At 38.3% G+C, this 15932-nt stretch overlaps 1 protein-coding gene across 22 annotated transcripts in view; it reads right to left on the bottom strand.

Annotated features, from left to right (window-relative positions):
- The window catches only part of LMBR1 (limb development membrane protein 1), a 242939-nt gene that overhangs the window by 66041 nt on the left and 160966 nt on the right, over positions 1–15932 (bottom strand). For 13 of the 22 annotated variants that reach the window (XR_013524115.1, XR_004728109.3, XR_013524117.1 and 10 more), the window contains 5 exons: positions 15568–15645; positions 13433–13506; positions 13111–13201; positions 11796–11862; positions 11190–11255 (listed from right to left, as the gene is read on the bottom strand). Coding sequence is in view for 16 of the 22 variants with exons in the window: in XM_078343354.1 (XP_078199480.1) it covers positions 11190–11255; positions 11796–11862; positions 13111–13201; positions 13433–13506; positions 15568–15645 (376 nt within the window). In the remaining 6 variants the exon portion in view is untranslated. The remainder of the gene's footprint in view (positions 1–11189; positions 11256–11795; positions 11863–13110; positions 13202–13432; positions 13507–15567; positions 15646–15932) is intronic. The other 9 variants (XR_013524121.1, XR_013524118.1, XM_078343359.1 and 6 more) reach the window with 1 other exon arrangement.

Raw genomic sequence — 15932 nt, 5'->3', positions numbered from 1 at the left:
ATATTTACAGGCAACTGACCTTTGACAAAGCCGAAAAAAACATACACTGAAAAAAAGGATACCCTTTTCAATAAAAGGTTCTGGGAAAATTGGATTGCCATATGCAGAAAAAACAAATTGGATCCCTATCTTTCCCCATATATAAAAATAAACTCAAGATGGATTAAAGGCTTAAATGTAAGACCTGAAATTATAAAACTACTAGAAGAAAACCTGGGGAAGCTCTTCTGGACACTGGTCTAAGAAAAGAATTCATCGTGACCAAGACCTCAAAAGCACAGACAAGCGCAAAAATAGACAAGTGGAACTTAATTAAACTAAAAAGCTTCTGCACAGCAAAATAATCAACAGAGGGAACAGATAACCTGCTCTGTTATGGTTATCATAACCAGGATGGGAGAAAATGTTTGCAAATGATGCATCCAACAGGAGACTGACAGCCAGAATTTACAAGGAATGCAAACAACAATAACAAAAATGACTTCATTAAAAAGTGGGCAAAGGACACACTTCAAAAAAGGGGCAAAAGACACATTTCCAAAAAAGTCATACAAATGGCCAACTAGCATATGAAAAAAATGCTCCACATCACTAATCAGAGAAATGTAAATTATAACCACAATGAGATATCATCTGATATCAGTCAGAATGGCTACTGTTTAAAAGTAAAACAAAAACAAAAACACATGTTGGAGAGGATGCAGACAAAAAGGAACACTTACATACGGTTGGTGGGAATGTAAATTACAACCTCTATGGAAAAACAGTATGGAGATTTCTCAAAGAATTGAAAATAGAACTACTGTCTGATCCAGCAATCCCACTACTGGGGATCTACCTAAAGGAAAAGAAATCATATCAAAAATTATGCCTGCACTCCTATGTTTATAGCAGCACTGATCACAATAGCAAAGATAGGAATCAACCTAAGTGCCAATCAATGGATGACTGGATAAAGAAAATGTAGTATATACACACAACGGAACAGAATTCAGCCATAGCAAAAAATGAAATCATGTATCTTACAACAACATGGGTGGAATCATCACCTTAAATAAAACAAGGCAGATACAGAAAGACAAATGCTGCATGTTCTCACTTACAAATGGGAGCTAAATAATGCATACACATGGATGTAGAGCACAGAATGACAGAAAATGAAGACTGAAAAAGGTGATGGGGTAGAAAGGAGGTTGGATGATGAGAAATTATTTAATAGGTATAGTGTACACTATTCAAGTGACAGACACCCTAAAAGCCATGACTTCACCATTACACAATCTATGCATGTAACAAAATTGCACTTGTATCCCCATAAATTTATATGAAAATAAAATAGACTGTGGTAAATCGGACAATGGAATCTTATTCAACATTAAAAATATCTGAGCTAACGGCTGGGCTCATTGGCTTACGCCTGTAATCCCAACACTTTGGGAAACTGAGGCGGGTGGATCACGAGGTCAGGAGTTCAAGACCAGCCTGGCCAAAATGGTGAAACCCCGTCTCTACTAAAAAATACAAAAATTAGCTGGGCATGGTGGTGTACGCCTGTAGTCCCAACTATTCGGGAGGCTGAGGCAGAAGAATTGCTTGACCTGGGAGACAGAGGTAGCAGTGAGCCAAGATCACACCGCTGCACTCCAGCCTGGGAGACAGAGCACACCTCCATCTCAAAAAAAAACAGATATGAGCTATGAAGGCATGAAAAGATATGGAGAAACCCTAAGTACACGTTAAACCAAAGAAGCCTATCTGGAAAGGCTATCTACTGTGTGATTCCAACTAAACGACATTCTGGGAAAGGTAAAAGTCCCGAGGCAGTACAATCAGTGGCTGCCAGGGTTCAGAGAGAGAGGGAGGGGTAAAAAGGGCATAGAGGATTTTTAGGGCCATGAAACGATTCTGCATGATGCCAAAATGGAGGACACATGACATTAGACATTTGTCCAAACCCATAGAATGTACAACACCGAGAATGAACCCCAATGTCACCTCTGGACTCTGGGTGATAATGTGTCAATGTAGGTTCATCAACTGTAACAAATGTGCCGCTCTGGTGGGAGATGTTGACAATGGGGGAGGACCTGCATGTGGGGGGCAGGAGGTACGTGTGATATCTCTGCACTCACTTTTCTCTCAATTGAGCTGTGAACCTAAAACTGCTCTGAAAAACTTGTCTGGAAAAAAAACAGAATGAAAATCAAAAGGCAAGTGATTGCTGCCTGGAGATGACGGTGGGCAGGGGACATGAGAGGAGTCCGAGGGGAGAAACGTTGGGGGTGATGAACATGCTCACTACCTTGACTGCAGTGGTGGGTCTACAGGTGTACATGGAAGTCAAAACCTACAAAATTGTCACTTTAAACATGTGCAGTTTATTGTATGCCAATTATACATACCTCAATAAAGCTGTTAAAATGCATTTATTAGACTTCAGACTATATCCCCAACGTCATGCATTCACATACTAAGGTATGGCTATACCAATTAGATTTATTTAGAAACTCTGTATTTCTGTTTTTATTATAAGTTAAATTTTTAAAGAATTTTGAGTTCCTACCATATTCGTACATTGTACTGTACATGTACTCAGGAGCTACAAAATAAGTATGTAAGACATTTATTCCCTTCATGGAATTGACAGCCTTCCTAGGAAGACAAGACTTCCAAAACATGCAATATTTCCAGGATGGCCAAGTGTTTATACACAAACAGTCAAGTGAAACGGGAAGAGTGAAGGATGTCGACCTCCCCCTGCTTATGTGTGCTAAGTGTTGTGAGGCCAGCCAGCCCTTCCCTCAAGGAGCGTATGGAGCTTTATGGAGGAAAAGAAAAGCCATTAGGATATTATGTGATAAGTGACCTGGTAGATAAGCTGAGAAGTGCACCCAGTGTTACGAGAGGGCACAGGAGATACCTCATGGAACATTTCATTTGTGGAGTTAATGGCTGAGCTGAGTCTTGAATGACATGTTAGGTTTTGCCAGAGAATGGCTGGTGAAGAAAATTATTCACAAAAACAAAGCAATGTGTTCAAAGGCACAGCAGTCATTTTGTTCTAACACACTTGAAGATTATGTCTTTAATAATAATGGCTCAGAATGTGAGGCTTGGAATGGCAAGAGACAGACAGGAGTTAGGTACAGATCTTATGTGTTACCTTAAGGAGATTGTACAGTATTTGAATGGCAAATGTCTTTGCAGCATTTGCAGTAGGGAAATGACAAGATGACACTTTCACTGTGCAGGTGTATGTGTGGTGGGGATTGAGCTAGCCCTTAAATAACAAGTAGACTCTGAATGGAGAGAAGAGACAAAGGAGGTGCCCCAGGTTAGGACTTCATACACCAGAAAGCCTACCTTCAAAGGTCCTTCCACCTGCTCCCTCTTCCCTTATCAAGCGCATGGCACTGAGAGGAGAAATGCAAACACACACAGACTGACTCACTAAAAACAATTAGGCCCTGGCATTCGTGAGATTGCCATGTAAAGGAAACAGAGAAGGGGACAAATATTTACAGAGCATCTACTGACTAAAGGCTTTATCAAAAATTCCTTTCTGCGGGGGAGGGAGGGACAGAGTCTCACTCTGTCACCCAGGCTAGAAGGTGCAGTGGTGTGATCTCAGGTCACTGCAACCTCTGCCACCTGGGTTCAAGTGATTTGCCTGCCTCATCCTCCCAAGTAGCTGGGATTACAGGTACATGCTACTATGCCTGGCTAATTTTTGTATTTTTAGTAGAGACCGGGTTTCACCATGTTAGACAAGCTGGTCTCAAACTACTGGCATCAAGTGACCTACCTGCCTCAGCCTTCCAAAGTGCTGGGAATACAGGCATGAGGCACCGTGCCCAGCCAAAAAAATAACATATTAAGATGAAATTCACGTAACACAAAATTGACCATTTAAAAATACAGTTCAGGGGCTTTGGTTGTATTCCAAAAAATTCCACTTACTGTCTATGGATTTTCCTATTCCAGATATTTCATGGAAATGGAATTGTATAGTATATCAGCATAATGTTTTCAAGGTCCATTCATGCTGTAGTATGTATCTGTTTAGTCATTCTTTTTTCTAACTGTGATAAAATACACTAATATGATGCCAGGCACAGTGGCTCACACCTGTAATCCCAGTACTCTGGAAGCTGAGGCAGGAGAATTGCTTGAACCTGGGAAGTGGAGGTTGCAGTGAGACAAGATTGTGCCACTGCACTCCAAGCCTGGTAACAGAGCGAGACTCCGTCTCAAAAAAAAACCCCAAAAACAAACAAATAACATGAAATTGACCAATTTAACCATTTTTAAGTGTACAGTTCAGTGATAGGAAGTATATTCACACTGCTGTGCAACCATCAGCACTATCCATCCCCAGAATTCTTTTCATCCTAAAAAACTAAAAATCTATACTCATTAAACAAGAACTCCCATTCCTCTTCACCCTAGCTCCTGGCAACTCATGAACTCCTCTAGGTATCTCTTATAAATGGAATCACACAGTACTTGCCTTTCTGTGACTGCATGACTCAATACAGATAGGTAAGTACAATACAAGATTGAAACTGCATGACTCGGAGGAGCCCTCATGTGTGATGCAGGATTTGACTCTGTCTCAGAGAATAAAAAAGGTTGGATAGGTAGAGAAAGGTGAATGAGAAAAGACTGTGGGAACACCGGGAACCAAAGCTTAGACATGGAAAACTGTATTTGCAAATATCAAATCAACTTTAGTCATGCAACAATTTCATTTTGTTCTAATCTGGAGGCAATTTAATTTAATCATCCAGAAGTAGAGTATGTGAACTTGAAGACAAATTAAAATCCAATGAAAGAGAATTATAATCCCAGTCCAAGAAAGAACCTTATGTGCTAATTTCCAAAGAAGTGAATGCCTAAGCCCTCCAGTGTGGATGGAACTGGCCGCTCTCTTCCTGAGGAAAGCTCTCCAGAGATGGGTCTCCACGGAATCGCTCAATCACACTTTCTCACTTGGAAAATTAAATAATTCCTTATTTCTTTTGGTTTGGTTTAATGTCTTCCTACTCTATCCTTCTCAAAGAAAAGGACATCCGCTTAGAATCTACTTCACGAACACTACTCTCACAATAAAATACTAAAATGATATACTCAGCTCTCTGCTTTTTATGCTATACAAGCCTGACTCTTTTTTTTTTTTTTTTTTTAAGACAGAGTTTCACTCTAGTTGCCCAGGCTGGAGTGCAATTGCACAATCTCACGGCTGCTCACTGCAACCTCTGCCTCCTGGGTTCAAGCAATATTCCTGGGATTACAGGCGTGCGCCATCACACCTGGCTAATTTTGTATTTTTAGTAGAGAGAGGGTTTCTCCATGTTAATCAGGCTGGTCTCGAACTCCCACGCCTGGCCTCTTTTCACTTTTTAAAAAGGAAAATGAGAATAATTCTTTTTAAAAAGGAAAATGAGAAGAAAGAGGTAGATGTGAGGCCGGGCGCAGTGGCTCACATCTGTAATCCCAACACTTTGGGAGGCCTAGGAGGGAGGATCACTTGAGCCTAGGAGTTCAAGACCAGCCAGGTAGCAGAGTGAGACCCCATTTCTACAAAAAATTAAAAAGCTAGCTGGGCGTGGTGGTGGGCAGCTGTTTACCCAGCTACTCGGGAGGCTGGGTGGGAGGATTACCTGAGCCTAGAAGGTCGAGGATATAGGAGCCGTGAATGCTTGTGCCAGTGCACTCCAGCCTGGGCAACAGATAAATTTTGTTGCAGAAAAAAAGAGGCAGATACGAGAAATATTACCAAAATGAAAGTGAATACTGCTGTGAGGTACTGGAGCATTTACCTTAACTCTCAAGGCTCTGGTTTGGCCACTTGGATAGAAAGTGTCCCAGAGCCTAAAAGGAAATACAGCAGAGAGAGAAAAAGGACAGGTTCTGTTTTAGAAATGACCTGTGTGATATGGCAGGAGGACACTCATATGTAGCACAGAGCTAGATTTCTCTGTTTCAGCTCAGGGCAGGTGATGGTTTGGAGGTCTGGTAGTTGAGGAGCAGTAAAGGAGACAGCTAAGGAATGGCCAGGGAGGAAGGAGGGAAAAAGAGAGGATCAGTGACCAGAAATGAGGACAGACAAGATTTGAGGGGTGAAATTACAAACAGTCAAAGCTATGGAGAAATTAAAATAAAAACAGAATCCACAGACCTAGGCAATTAGGAGGTCACTGGCAAACAGTTAATCACCTCTTTCTGTAACTCTGTTCTGGTTTGAGATTAATGTTCAGGTAACTGAGACCTGACAGAAGAAATGACTGCAAAACGTTTTCTTATTTTAACTCCCTCTGGCAGCACACAAAGTTAAGAGTCATCAGAAAGAAGGAGAATGCCAACAAAAATCAGAAACAGAGTAAAACTCGGGTGAGATTTTTAAGTTTTCTACAAAGTGCACATATACACAGGCAAAAACATGCATACATATGCACAGGAAAAGGTTTGAAAAGCTGTAAACCAAAGATATTCCTGGAAACGTCGAAGAGAAGAACGAAATCAGAAGTGGCGGCTGGATATCTAATGTTTAGTATTCTTTATCAGGACTATTTATTCATGCATTTACTTATAAGATTAAAAATTAAAAATACAATTTCCTACAAATGAGATAATCTGTTCATCTATCTCAGAGATGACTGTGCGTGTCTATTATTAAGAATACTTGCCTGGCTAGGCACTGTGGCTCACACCTGTAATCCTAGCACTTTGGGAGGTCAGGTGGGCAGATCGCCTGAGAACAGGAGTTCAAGACTAGCCTGGGCAACATGGCATAACCCCATCTCTACTAAAAACACAAAAATTAGCCAGGTGTGGTGGCAGTTGCCTGTAATCCCAGCTACTAAGGAGGCTGAAGCAGAAGAATCACTAGAACCAGTGAGCCAAGATTGAACCATTGTACTCCAACCTAGCCAACAGAGCAAGATTCTGTCGAAAAGAAGGGGCGAGGAGGGGGAAGGGGAGGGGTGAAGGGAGAGAAGAGAAGGGAAGGAAACAGAAGGGACAGAAGAGAAGACGTGGGGAGGGAGGGAGGGAAAGGAAGACAGGAAAGGAAGAAAGGAAAAGGAGGAAGAAAGAAAAGGAAAGGAAAAAGGGAGGGATCCTCAGTGAGGCTGGGCACAGGAGGGAGAGACAGAGGGAGGGAGACACAGAGGGAGGGAGGGAGGGAGGGATCCTCAGTGAGGCTGGGCACATGAGGGAGAGACACAGAGGGAGGGATCCTCAGTGAGGCTGGGCACATGAGGGAGAGACGCGGAGGGAGGGATCCTCAGTGAGGCTGGGCACATGAGGGAGAGACACAGAGGGAGGGATCCTCAGTGAGGCTGGGCACATGAGGGAGAGACACAGAGGGAGGGATCCTCAGTGAGGCTGGGCACATGAGGGAGAGACACGGAGGGAGGGATCCTCAGTGAGGCTGGGCGCAGAGGGAGAGACGAGGGAGGGAGGGATCCTCAGTGAGGCTGGGCGCAGAGGGAGAGACGAGGGAGGGAGGGATCCTCAGTGAGGCTGGGCGCTAGAGGGAGGAAGGAGGGAGGGAAGGAGGGAGGGAGGGAGGGAAAGAGGGAGGAAGGGAAGAATACTCAGTGAGGCTGAGCATGTGGCTTCTGCCTGTAATCTCAGCACTTTGGGAAGCCATGACAAGGAGATCACTCAAGCCTAGGAATTTGAGACAAGCCTGGGCAACATGGCAAAACCCCATCTCTACAAAAAAAATACAAAAATTAGCCAGGTGTGGTGGCGTGTGCCTGTAGTCCTAGCTATTCAGGAGGTTGAGATGGGAGGATTGCTTGAGCCCAGGAAGTTGAGGCTGCAGTGAGCTATGATTGTGCCACTGCACTCCAGCCTAGGTGACAGAATGAGGCTGTTTCAGGGGGAAAAAAAATAAAGAATACTCAGAGATGTTAGACTATTTATTCTGAGGACATATTAGACCCTTACTATCATTGTCTAGTTTTAATCGTAACATTTGAACTGTAACATTTTTCAAATTACCTCTTGAGGTTGCCCCCAGCTAAATGGTCCTAAAGGAAATTATTTTTGCATAAAAATTATTTTATAACAAAGTAAATTTAAAGTATCTGAATATCAACAGGTAACTAAATTTGGATATGTGTGACCACAGACATTTTCTCAGATAGGTGTGTGTGCCCTGAAGAAGTGTAATATCAGGAAACACACCTTGTAGATATTGGAAATATGAGTTTTTAGGGGGGGTATCATTAGCTGCTCTCTTCACTGTTTTAGACATTTGATACAAAATATTTTTAGGAATTCTTTATTCTTAATAATCTCAACCATATATATAAGCTTATTGCTCAGATATAAAAGCATTAGTGATCAACCAAAAGTTAATTCATATTATTCATTTATTATTTTCTATAATATATCTGAATATAATTGAATCGCATATACTTTTTGGTGAGACCTTTTCAGTGTAGGTTTGAAACTGGTTTTAAATCAATGTGATAGTTAGGAATGTGGGTTTACATTTCCATTTCACATTCATCATTGCTAGGCCTCTGTGAAAGTGTCGTTTATTTCTGTTTCACAACAAGAGCTGGAGAGAGAAAGCCCAGGGTAAAGGTAAGTAGGTATTACCAAAACCCCAAATAAAGACCTCTCCAAACAAGACCAGTTATAAAACAAGGCCCCTTCATCAAGAATCAAAAGATAACAATCTACTTTACCTCCTGTAGGATAATAGACTGTATGGGACCCAGATGAGAAATTTGCGAAAACACTGAAAATAAATTCAAGCTGATTTGGAAGAGTAAGTGTCTTTGTTTTACTACAAAACATTAAAAACAAATTGCATTTGGACCCTGCATAACTTACAAGTTATAGAAAGAGCTTCCAAGATGAAAAATAACTATAACAATAATTTTAAAATAGAAACTCTGAAGCATTTCCAAGACTATGCATTTGAGAAAAATGTTCCTCCTTAGTTAAAGGAGAATTCAAATAAAGAATAATACAAAAAGCTCTCGAGTGTTTCATGACTAAGCGTAACAAAGAACAATCAGCAGTCACACAGAATCTATTCTTATAAAATTCACTGCAACATTTAACGTATTTTATTACACAGAAGTTTGGGTATCTAGAGATAATCAGTCAATCCTGTTCTATTCTCACCTTGTTGGCAAACATCGCCTTTTATCACCTTGAGAGTCCATTAATCTACACAGCAAGTTGTCTAATAAAACTGTGGATTTCAAATTGCCCCAAATTCTAGATTCTGAAAACTTAAGTATAAACCGGCAGCAAAACAATGTTTTGAAAAATATATTAATTTACATGGCATTACTTTTTCAGCGTTCTAATTAAAAATATTAAGTACAGATTCTTTGCATTTCCTGTGAAAAATAAAGCTATCAATTATACTAATTCTATCTGGCCAAGAATACATGGTCAAAATTTTCTCACAACTTAATTCTTTGTGGCTAGTAACATGCTTGTAAAATTTACTTAGGGGTGATTTTTTAGTTAGTACAAAATTTTTCATTCAAATATAACAAGCTATTTAAAAGGAATTATTTAATAAATGTGTCATTTCACACCAAGTGCTTAAACCTAAAGCCTGTGATGCCACAACAATAACAGTGGGCAAATTTTTAAAATGGAAACATGGCTGTTGAACCTTTCATTTTTGAAGCAAAAGCACTGCCAAATTATTTCTTTTATACTAGGTTCTATATATTTCAATTTACAACCAAATGTATACCCTTCACTAAAAAAATTGTTGAAATAATAGAAAAATTATGTATGTAGAGATAAACCACGATTTTTCTTGTTACTGCATTTCTCATTTCATTGTAAGTGATGGGGCACTGCGGGCTGGTTTCACAGGAGCGAAGGAGACTACACTAGGGTCAGGGTTTCCTTGAGAGAGGCAACAAGAAAGAGTGAAAAATGTCACAGCTTGGAATTTGGCTGCTTAAATACATCCTCTGTTCTAGTCTTACAAGCTTTTCAGCTGGCAAATCAAAATCCTGTTATACACCAGGATAATATTCATGACAATTCTCTAGATTTTATCTTCTTAAAATCAAAGACTCAATTCTAAAGGGTTAATAGAGGAATTACAAAGTAACTCTCTAGTTTGCATTTCCCATAATGCTAAAATAAAGCTTTTTCTTTTAGTCTAGAAATTTGCTTTTTTAATACTGTGAAAAGCCTCTATGAATCTGTTTAACGTATTTACTTCTTTTCATCTATTCAATGTCACTGGGCATAACATGTAATGCAGTGCGTGTTGATATTTTGCAAAGCACCACATGACTCACTGTACCCTAATGCACTCCATTAATCCTGTTTGGACAGCTGGGTCCAGGCATTTGTTAGCTGTATTTTAATTGTCCCATCTTTCTTTTTTTTCTTTTTATTTATCTCTATGGCAAACTCCTCTGGAATTTAATTTGTTGGCCTTCAAAAAATAAACTTTATCATTAGTGTGTTTTCTTTGTATTAAAACTATACTCAGCATGTAATTCTCTTCCATAAAATCCGTATATTAATGATTAGCAATCAATCTTAAATAACAGTACAGTAAATGAGTTTCATAAGTGTTAAAATAATAGGGTGGTTGAAATATAACAAATTATTTAATAGACTGTCATAATATAAATGATAACATTTAATGTCAAGTCAGGTTACTAAAGAGGATACTTTTGGCATTTTCGAGATTCACACACCATAAGCAGATGTCAAAACAGCAAGTCGTTTAAAGCAAACACAACAGAAGGAAGACGATTACACACACCGGTTTTCTATCAGTTTATGGGACAGTGATCCCTTTCACATTTATATTTTATTTCCTATTAACACATGAAATCCTTTGTAAGAATTATGAAGATGCCTACAAAGCCTACACTTTCTTTGCACAGCCTGCATTCCCGATATCTGTAAGTCTTCAATAAATAATGGAGGCACTATGAGAGCTAACTCAAAAGCAACTCCAAGTTACCGGTAATTTTTGTTATGAGCAAGTAGCTAAAATTTAATGCTCAAAATTTCCCAGTCATTTCCGGGCACTCTGAAGGGAAAGCCTAAGTCTGGAGACTCAGAGAGAAACGCCTGATGGACATTTTTGCCTAAAATAATAGTTGGCGAAGAACTGAGAATACCGTCTACGATAGCATTTTATAAAAGACGACCAAGTGAAGACTTACTCAACGGTTTCAACGACAGAGTGAAAATCTGTTTTACTTTTAAAACATGATCCACTTCTCTGTAAACTGAAACATTAAGAAAATGACAAGAATGAATGACAGGCAAGCAGAAACTCTCAAGGGTGTCCTTTGAATCAAAGTGTTTTCTCAGAGGTTACACTACTTTCACCTCTATTTCGTGGACACAAAGCAGCTTAAAATCATTTACAGATTTTCAATTTTTTGAACCACATTAAATTATAAATGCTTAAAAACTCTTCTACAGAAAAATTAGTTTAACAAAGTTTCCTCACTAGAGGACTCAAAGGCCTAACTTATGAATGTGTCAGTAAAATCAAAACAAAACAAAAAACCTGCCCATTGTTTGGAGAAAGAACACTTTTAAGTGTTTACAAAATAAATGGTCTTTATTTGATAAAAGTATTGGTCTTGGTTTGGCCCTATACATAAAGTACAGAAGTAAAGGTGTAAAATGATGTAGAAAGAAACACTGTATTTCAAACGTAATCTTTTTGAAAAAGTTTGTAAAGTAAAAGTTAAATAAGTTTAGTAAAGACTGTTTTTAAAAACATGATCTTTAAGTAAAAATTTCTCATTCAAACTTACCCAGTGTTCTTGACATCACAGGCAGAGCGGAGCTCAAGACCAAGAGAGACACACAATTTCCAATGATCTGTTATGAGAAATGAGAAAGAACATTGGGCAGTTAAACAGCAGAATGACAATAAAACCCATCCACATTCTGAGAAATTATTGTGCATTCTAGTTACCTAGTGTACTTTGCCGATTTCTTAATGATACTTACTATTTAGTATAGAATTTTCAAAGAATAACAAACTTTTAAAATAGATATTTCAAGTTGTATCTGTAAGTTCTAGAAGATGTTTACAATACCTAGCACAAATACAGTTATAGAATACTTAAATTACTTGACACATAGACAATGCATTTTGCATTACTGATTGCAGTTGCTAGTTTCAAAAGGCTCTGCCTGTCAAGTAAACAATAATTAATATAGTAGATACTTCTGACTACATTTTTAAAGCCAGATTATTGCTTAAGATCTCTCCTATCACATCTATTTCTAATACGTTTATTATAAGATTTTAAAAGCACCTGAAATCCAAAACCTCTAAACTCTTGTAATGATGTATCCTATGTTTATTCTTCCATAGTAAATAAGAGGCATTGAAAATACTGATTAATATTTATGATCACTTAAACTACATACTAAATATCTCAACTACTTATTAAGTTTAAAGAACTAGCGCTGTGTGTGTGTGTGTGCGTGCGTGCATGTGTGTGTGTAAAATAACTTCTCCCCTTTAATAGGCTAAAAGTATAAAATAAAAACAAAATAAGCTTGAAGCTCTTATTAGTTATTCTTCTTTGTCAGCCTATGGGAATATTTTAGATTCAGTCACTATATACAGCCTTTTTATTCTGAAGCCAATGACAATGTTGCGGAAAAAGTCAAATTAGCCTCAGACTACAAAACGTTTCTGAACAGAACTCTTCCGTCTTACTTTAATTATTCAAATTTGAAACACTTTGTCTCTACTACTTGTAGCAACTAAGTTCTTCAGATTTCAAACAAGCTCCCTGAAGTACAGTTAGGACAATCAAAGTTACTCATTAGCAATACGTTTTCTTTAGAGGAAAAAGAGTCCTTTCAGGAGCCTTCTATAGCTAGTTAACAAGCTCTGCAGTTCTATGCACTGACAGTGAATGGACGTCATCCAAATTAAACAGGGTACATCCCTTTCCCACTCACTCAGCATTTTGAAAATCTTCCAGTTTTTGTTTACGCAAGTTACAAACATACCTATCACTGCGAATGAACCATTCAGGATGACTATTAAATAAAGCAGTCTGTCTGGGAAGGCAACAGAGAGGCCACAGTCACCTAAGACTCTCTTACCTTTGTCATAGTTGTGTCATCTTTCTTGGGAGTAAAGTTTCCAAAAAATCGAAGGCTATAGAAACCGACAACCGAGGACACCATAAGATAGCTGTGAGAATCAAGGAAAAACCTCTCCAACCGAATGCAAGTTTCTTAAGTTCTCAGCAGTCTGCAAAAAGTCTTAAGACCCATGAGAAAAACAAAACAAGACATTTTAAGTGTTTGAGGAAGACTAAACTGTTTTTTCTTCTAGACAAGTGTCTTAGTAAATAACCACTGCCCCAGAAAACTAGATAGAAAATTTGTGGATAGGCTGAACATTCAGTTAAAGAAAGGATACAAAATCAAAATGATTTCAAGCGCAGCTCCCACAAAACCAAACGTAGAAAGAGACGCATTTCCTATTCCAGGCCCCTGGAGTGGAAGAAAGACACTTTTCAGAATTTGATGACACCATTATATCGGTTTCCCTAAAACAGCTGTTTCATAAATAAAAAAGAGTTGAAATCAGGAATGTTGAATACTTTGAAACAACATCTAGACTTTCAGAGGCCAATAAAACATGACATCAGACTGATTTTATCAACAAATTCAGGCACCGTGTTAACAATTTTAACAAGCTCAAGAAAAATTACTTACCCCAAATGTAATTTAAGTTAATTGTCAGATGATATGATCATGCTTACTATTATAAAATGGGGCAACTTGCTACTGGAGGAAAAATAAATCCTGAATATTTTTGGGAAAGAGCTTTTAAAAAATACAATAGAAAAATAAGAATAGGAATAGAGCTATCTCAATCCTGAGGCAACATACAAAGATTACACAAAGTATGTCAAAATTAAGCTAACAGTAGAAAAGAGAGTAAATGTGCATATCCTGTTTCCATACCTGATAGTTTCTTTTTCCCAAATCTTCCTTGGGAATTCAGAGTTACAAAAGATATAACTGTTAACACAAATTTTAAAAATGTAATGCTATAAATTTTTTCCTAAATAACTATATCTATCTAAAAAACTATATCTAGAACTTTAGAAAAACACAAAAAGGTTAATATTTTTATAATGAGCTCTGAAAAAATCATTCCCTGCTGAAGAACAGTATTTTCAAAGATTACTAATAAAAGAAACTATCTGAATGTTTTACTAGTCAGCACAGGTTACCTCTAACAGAAGCACCAGGGATAATTAACAACGTACAGTCAGCCCAATAAAAAATAACTTTTTGACAATCTTTTGAAGAAGAAATAAATAATGCTGGTAGAAAGTGATGGGGTTCAGGACACACTAATCCAAAATATGGGACCTTAGTATTTGAGAAAACCTAAGAAGGTCACACACTGATCTGCCCCTTTTCTCCTGTGAAGCAGGCCATAAGACCCCCATTGGAGGGTGCCCTCCCCCCAACCCAGAGGAGAAGCACATGTTTATCTCTGGACACACAAGGACACTGAGAAGAATATGAACGGGCCTGGCTAAATTCCCCCAGTTTATAATCATTAGATCACACCCCCATCTTCCAATCATACTTCCCCATGACTGTCCACTCTTCATCAAACTTGAGCATAAAAATACACAGGTCTTTCTGTTTCTTTGGTCTTCTATGATATGTAAAACTTATCTTAAATAAATTTGTCAGCTTTTCTCTTGTTAATATGTCTTTTGCTATAGGCATCTCAGCCATGAACCTTGCAATAGGTAAGGAAACAATATTACTTCTTCTCCCCTACAAAGCTTATTGATCAACATAGAAAATATTTTGGAATTATGCTGTCTGAAGAGAAGGCATGTAGGAAGGATTAAGATGATCTAATTTTTTACACAATTATGCAGCGAGCTCCTATAACATACACATGATTCTCTACTAAGCACTAAGGGGGATGGGTACAAAACAGTAGGGGCTTGCCCCTGGTTTTGGTATGTCAGAATGGGTTAAAAGTGAAGAGGAAGTCAGTACAGTAAGTGACTTCCTGTGCTATCAGTGGGGTTGGGTATAAAACTAAAGAAAAAGATAGGACTGTATATGGAAAGGATAGTTTCTTATCCATCTGTAGGATGAGGCACCTGGAGCATGATGGTGCTTACCCTCAGGGGAGAGGCTGTAACTGAATGTAGCAACGGCAATAACAGCCGGCACAGGGTCCTGGAAATGCTGGGGTGGGGGCATCTGAATCAAGAATATGGCTAAAGGAATTTCATATAGCTAAATGAATCTCAGTAAAATCAAGATAAACTCTGGTAAGAAATCTAAAAGTAAACTCCAACACTTGAAAAAAGGCCCTGTCAATCTGAAGTAAAAAATCAGACACAAAAATCACAGTTTATTTATGAAGGCTCTGTGTGTAAAGAAATTCATACAACTTGAAGTATATACATGCACAAAGTTGAATGTTTTCATTTGCTTACTTGAAATACTCAGGGTATGGGCACAGAACACTTTTGCAAAAGAAAGACATTTTAAAGGATTTTACGTTACCCTTGTTCCTTTTGGCATTGCTGTTTCATCAACCAATAGGCAAAGAATATTACAAGCCACCAAGAGGACCGAGATGGACTACAAAACAAACAGCAAGCTGTCAGCTCTCAAGATTTTTTACCAACACAAAATATTAAAATCTAAGTAACCGAAAACTTATTTCAAAATAGAGGGAAAGCAGCCAAGACCAAAACACTATATATAAAACTAAAGTGATCAGACTACCAACAAGAACTGAAGAAATTCTAAAAGATTCTGCAAGTTATTGTAATTTCAAAGCTTGTGACAAAAGCTAGTAGTATAGATCCTTTTGGTAAAATATGATTGGAACTAATTTCATAATTTCATGTAATTTTCATATTTTA

This window comes from Callithrix jacchus, chromosome 11, assembly GCF_049354715.1.
Source record: "Callithrix jacchus isolate 240 chromosome 11, calJac240_pri, whole genome shotgun sequence".
Lineage (NCBI taxonomy): Eukaryota > Metazoa > Chordata > Mammalia > Primates > Cebidae > Callithrix > Callithrix jacchus.
The sequence above is the reverse complement of the archived record's forward strand: the minus strand, read 5'-3'. Positions and strand labels throughout refer to the sequence as shown.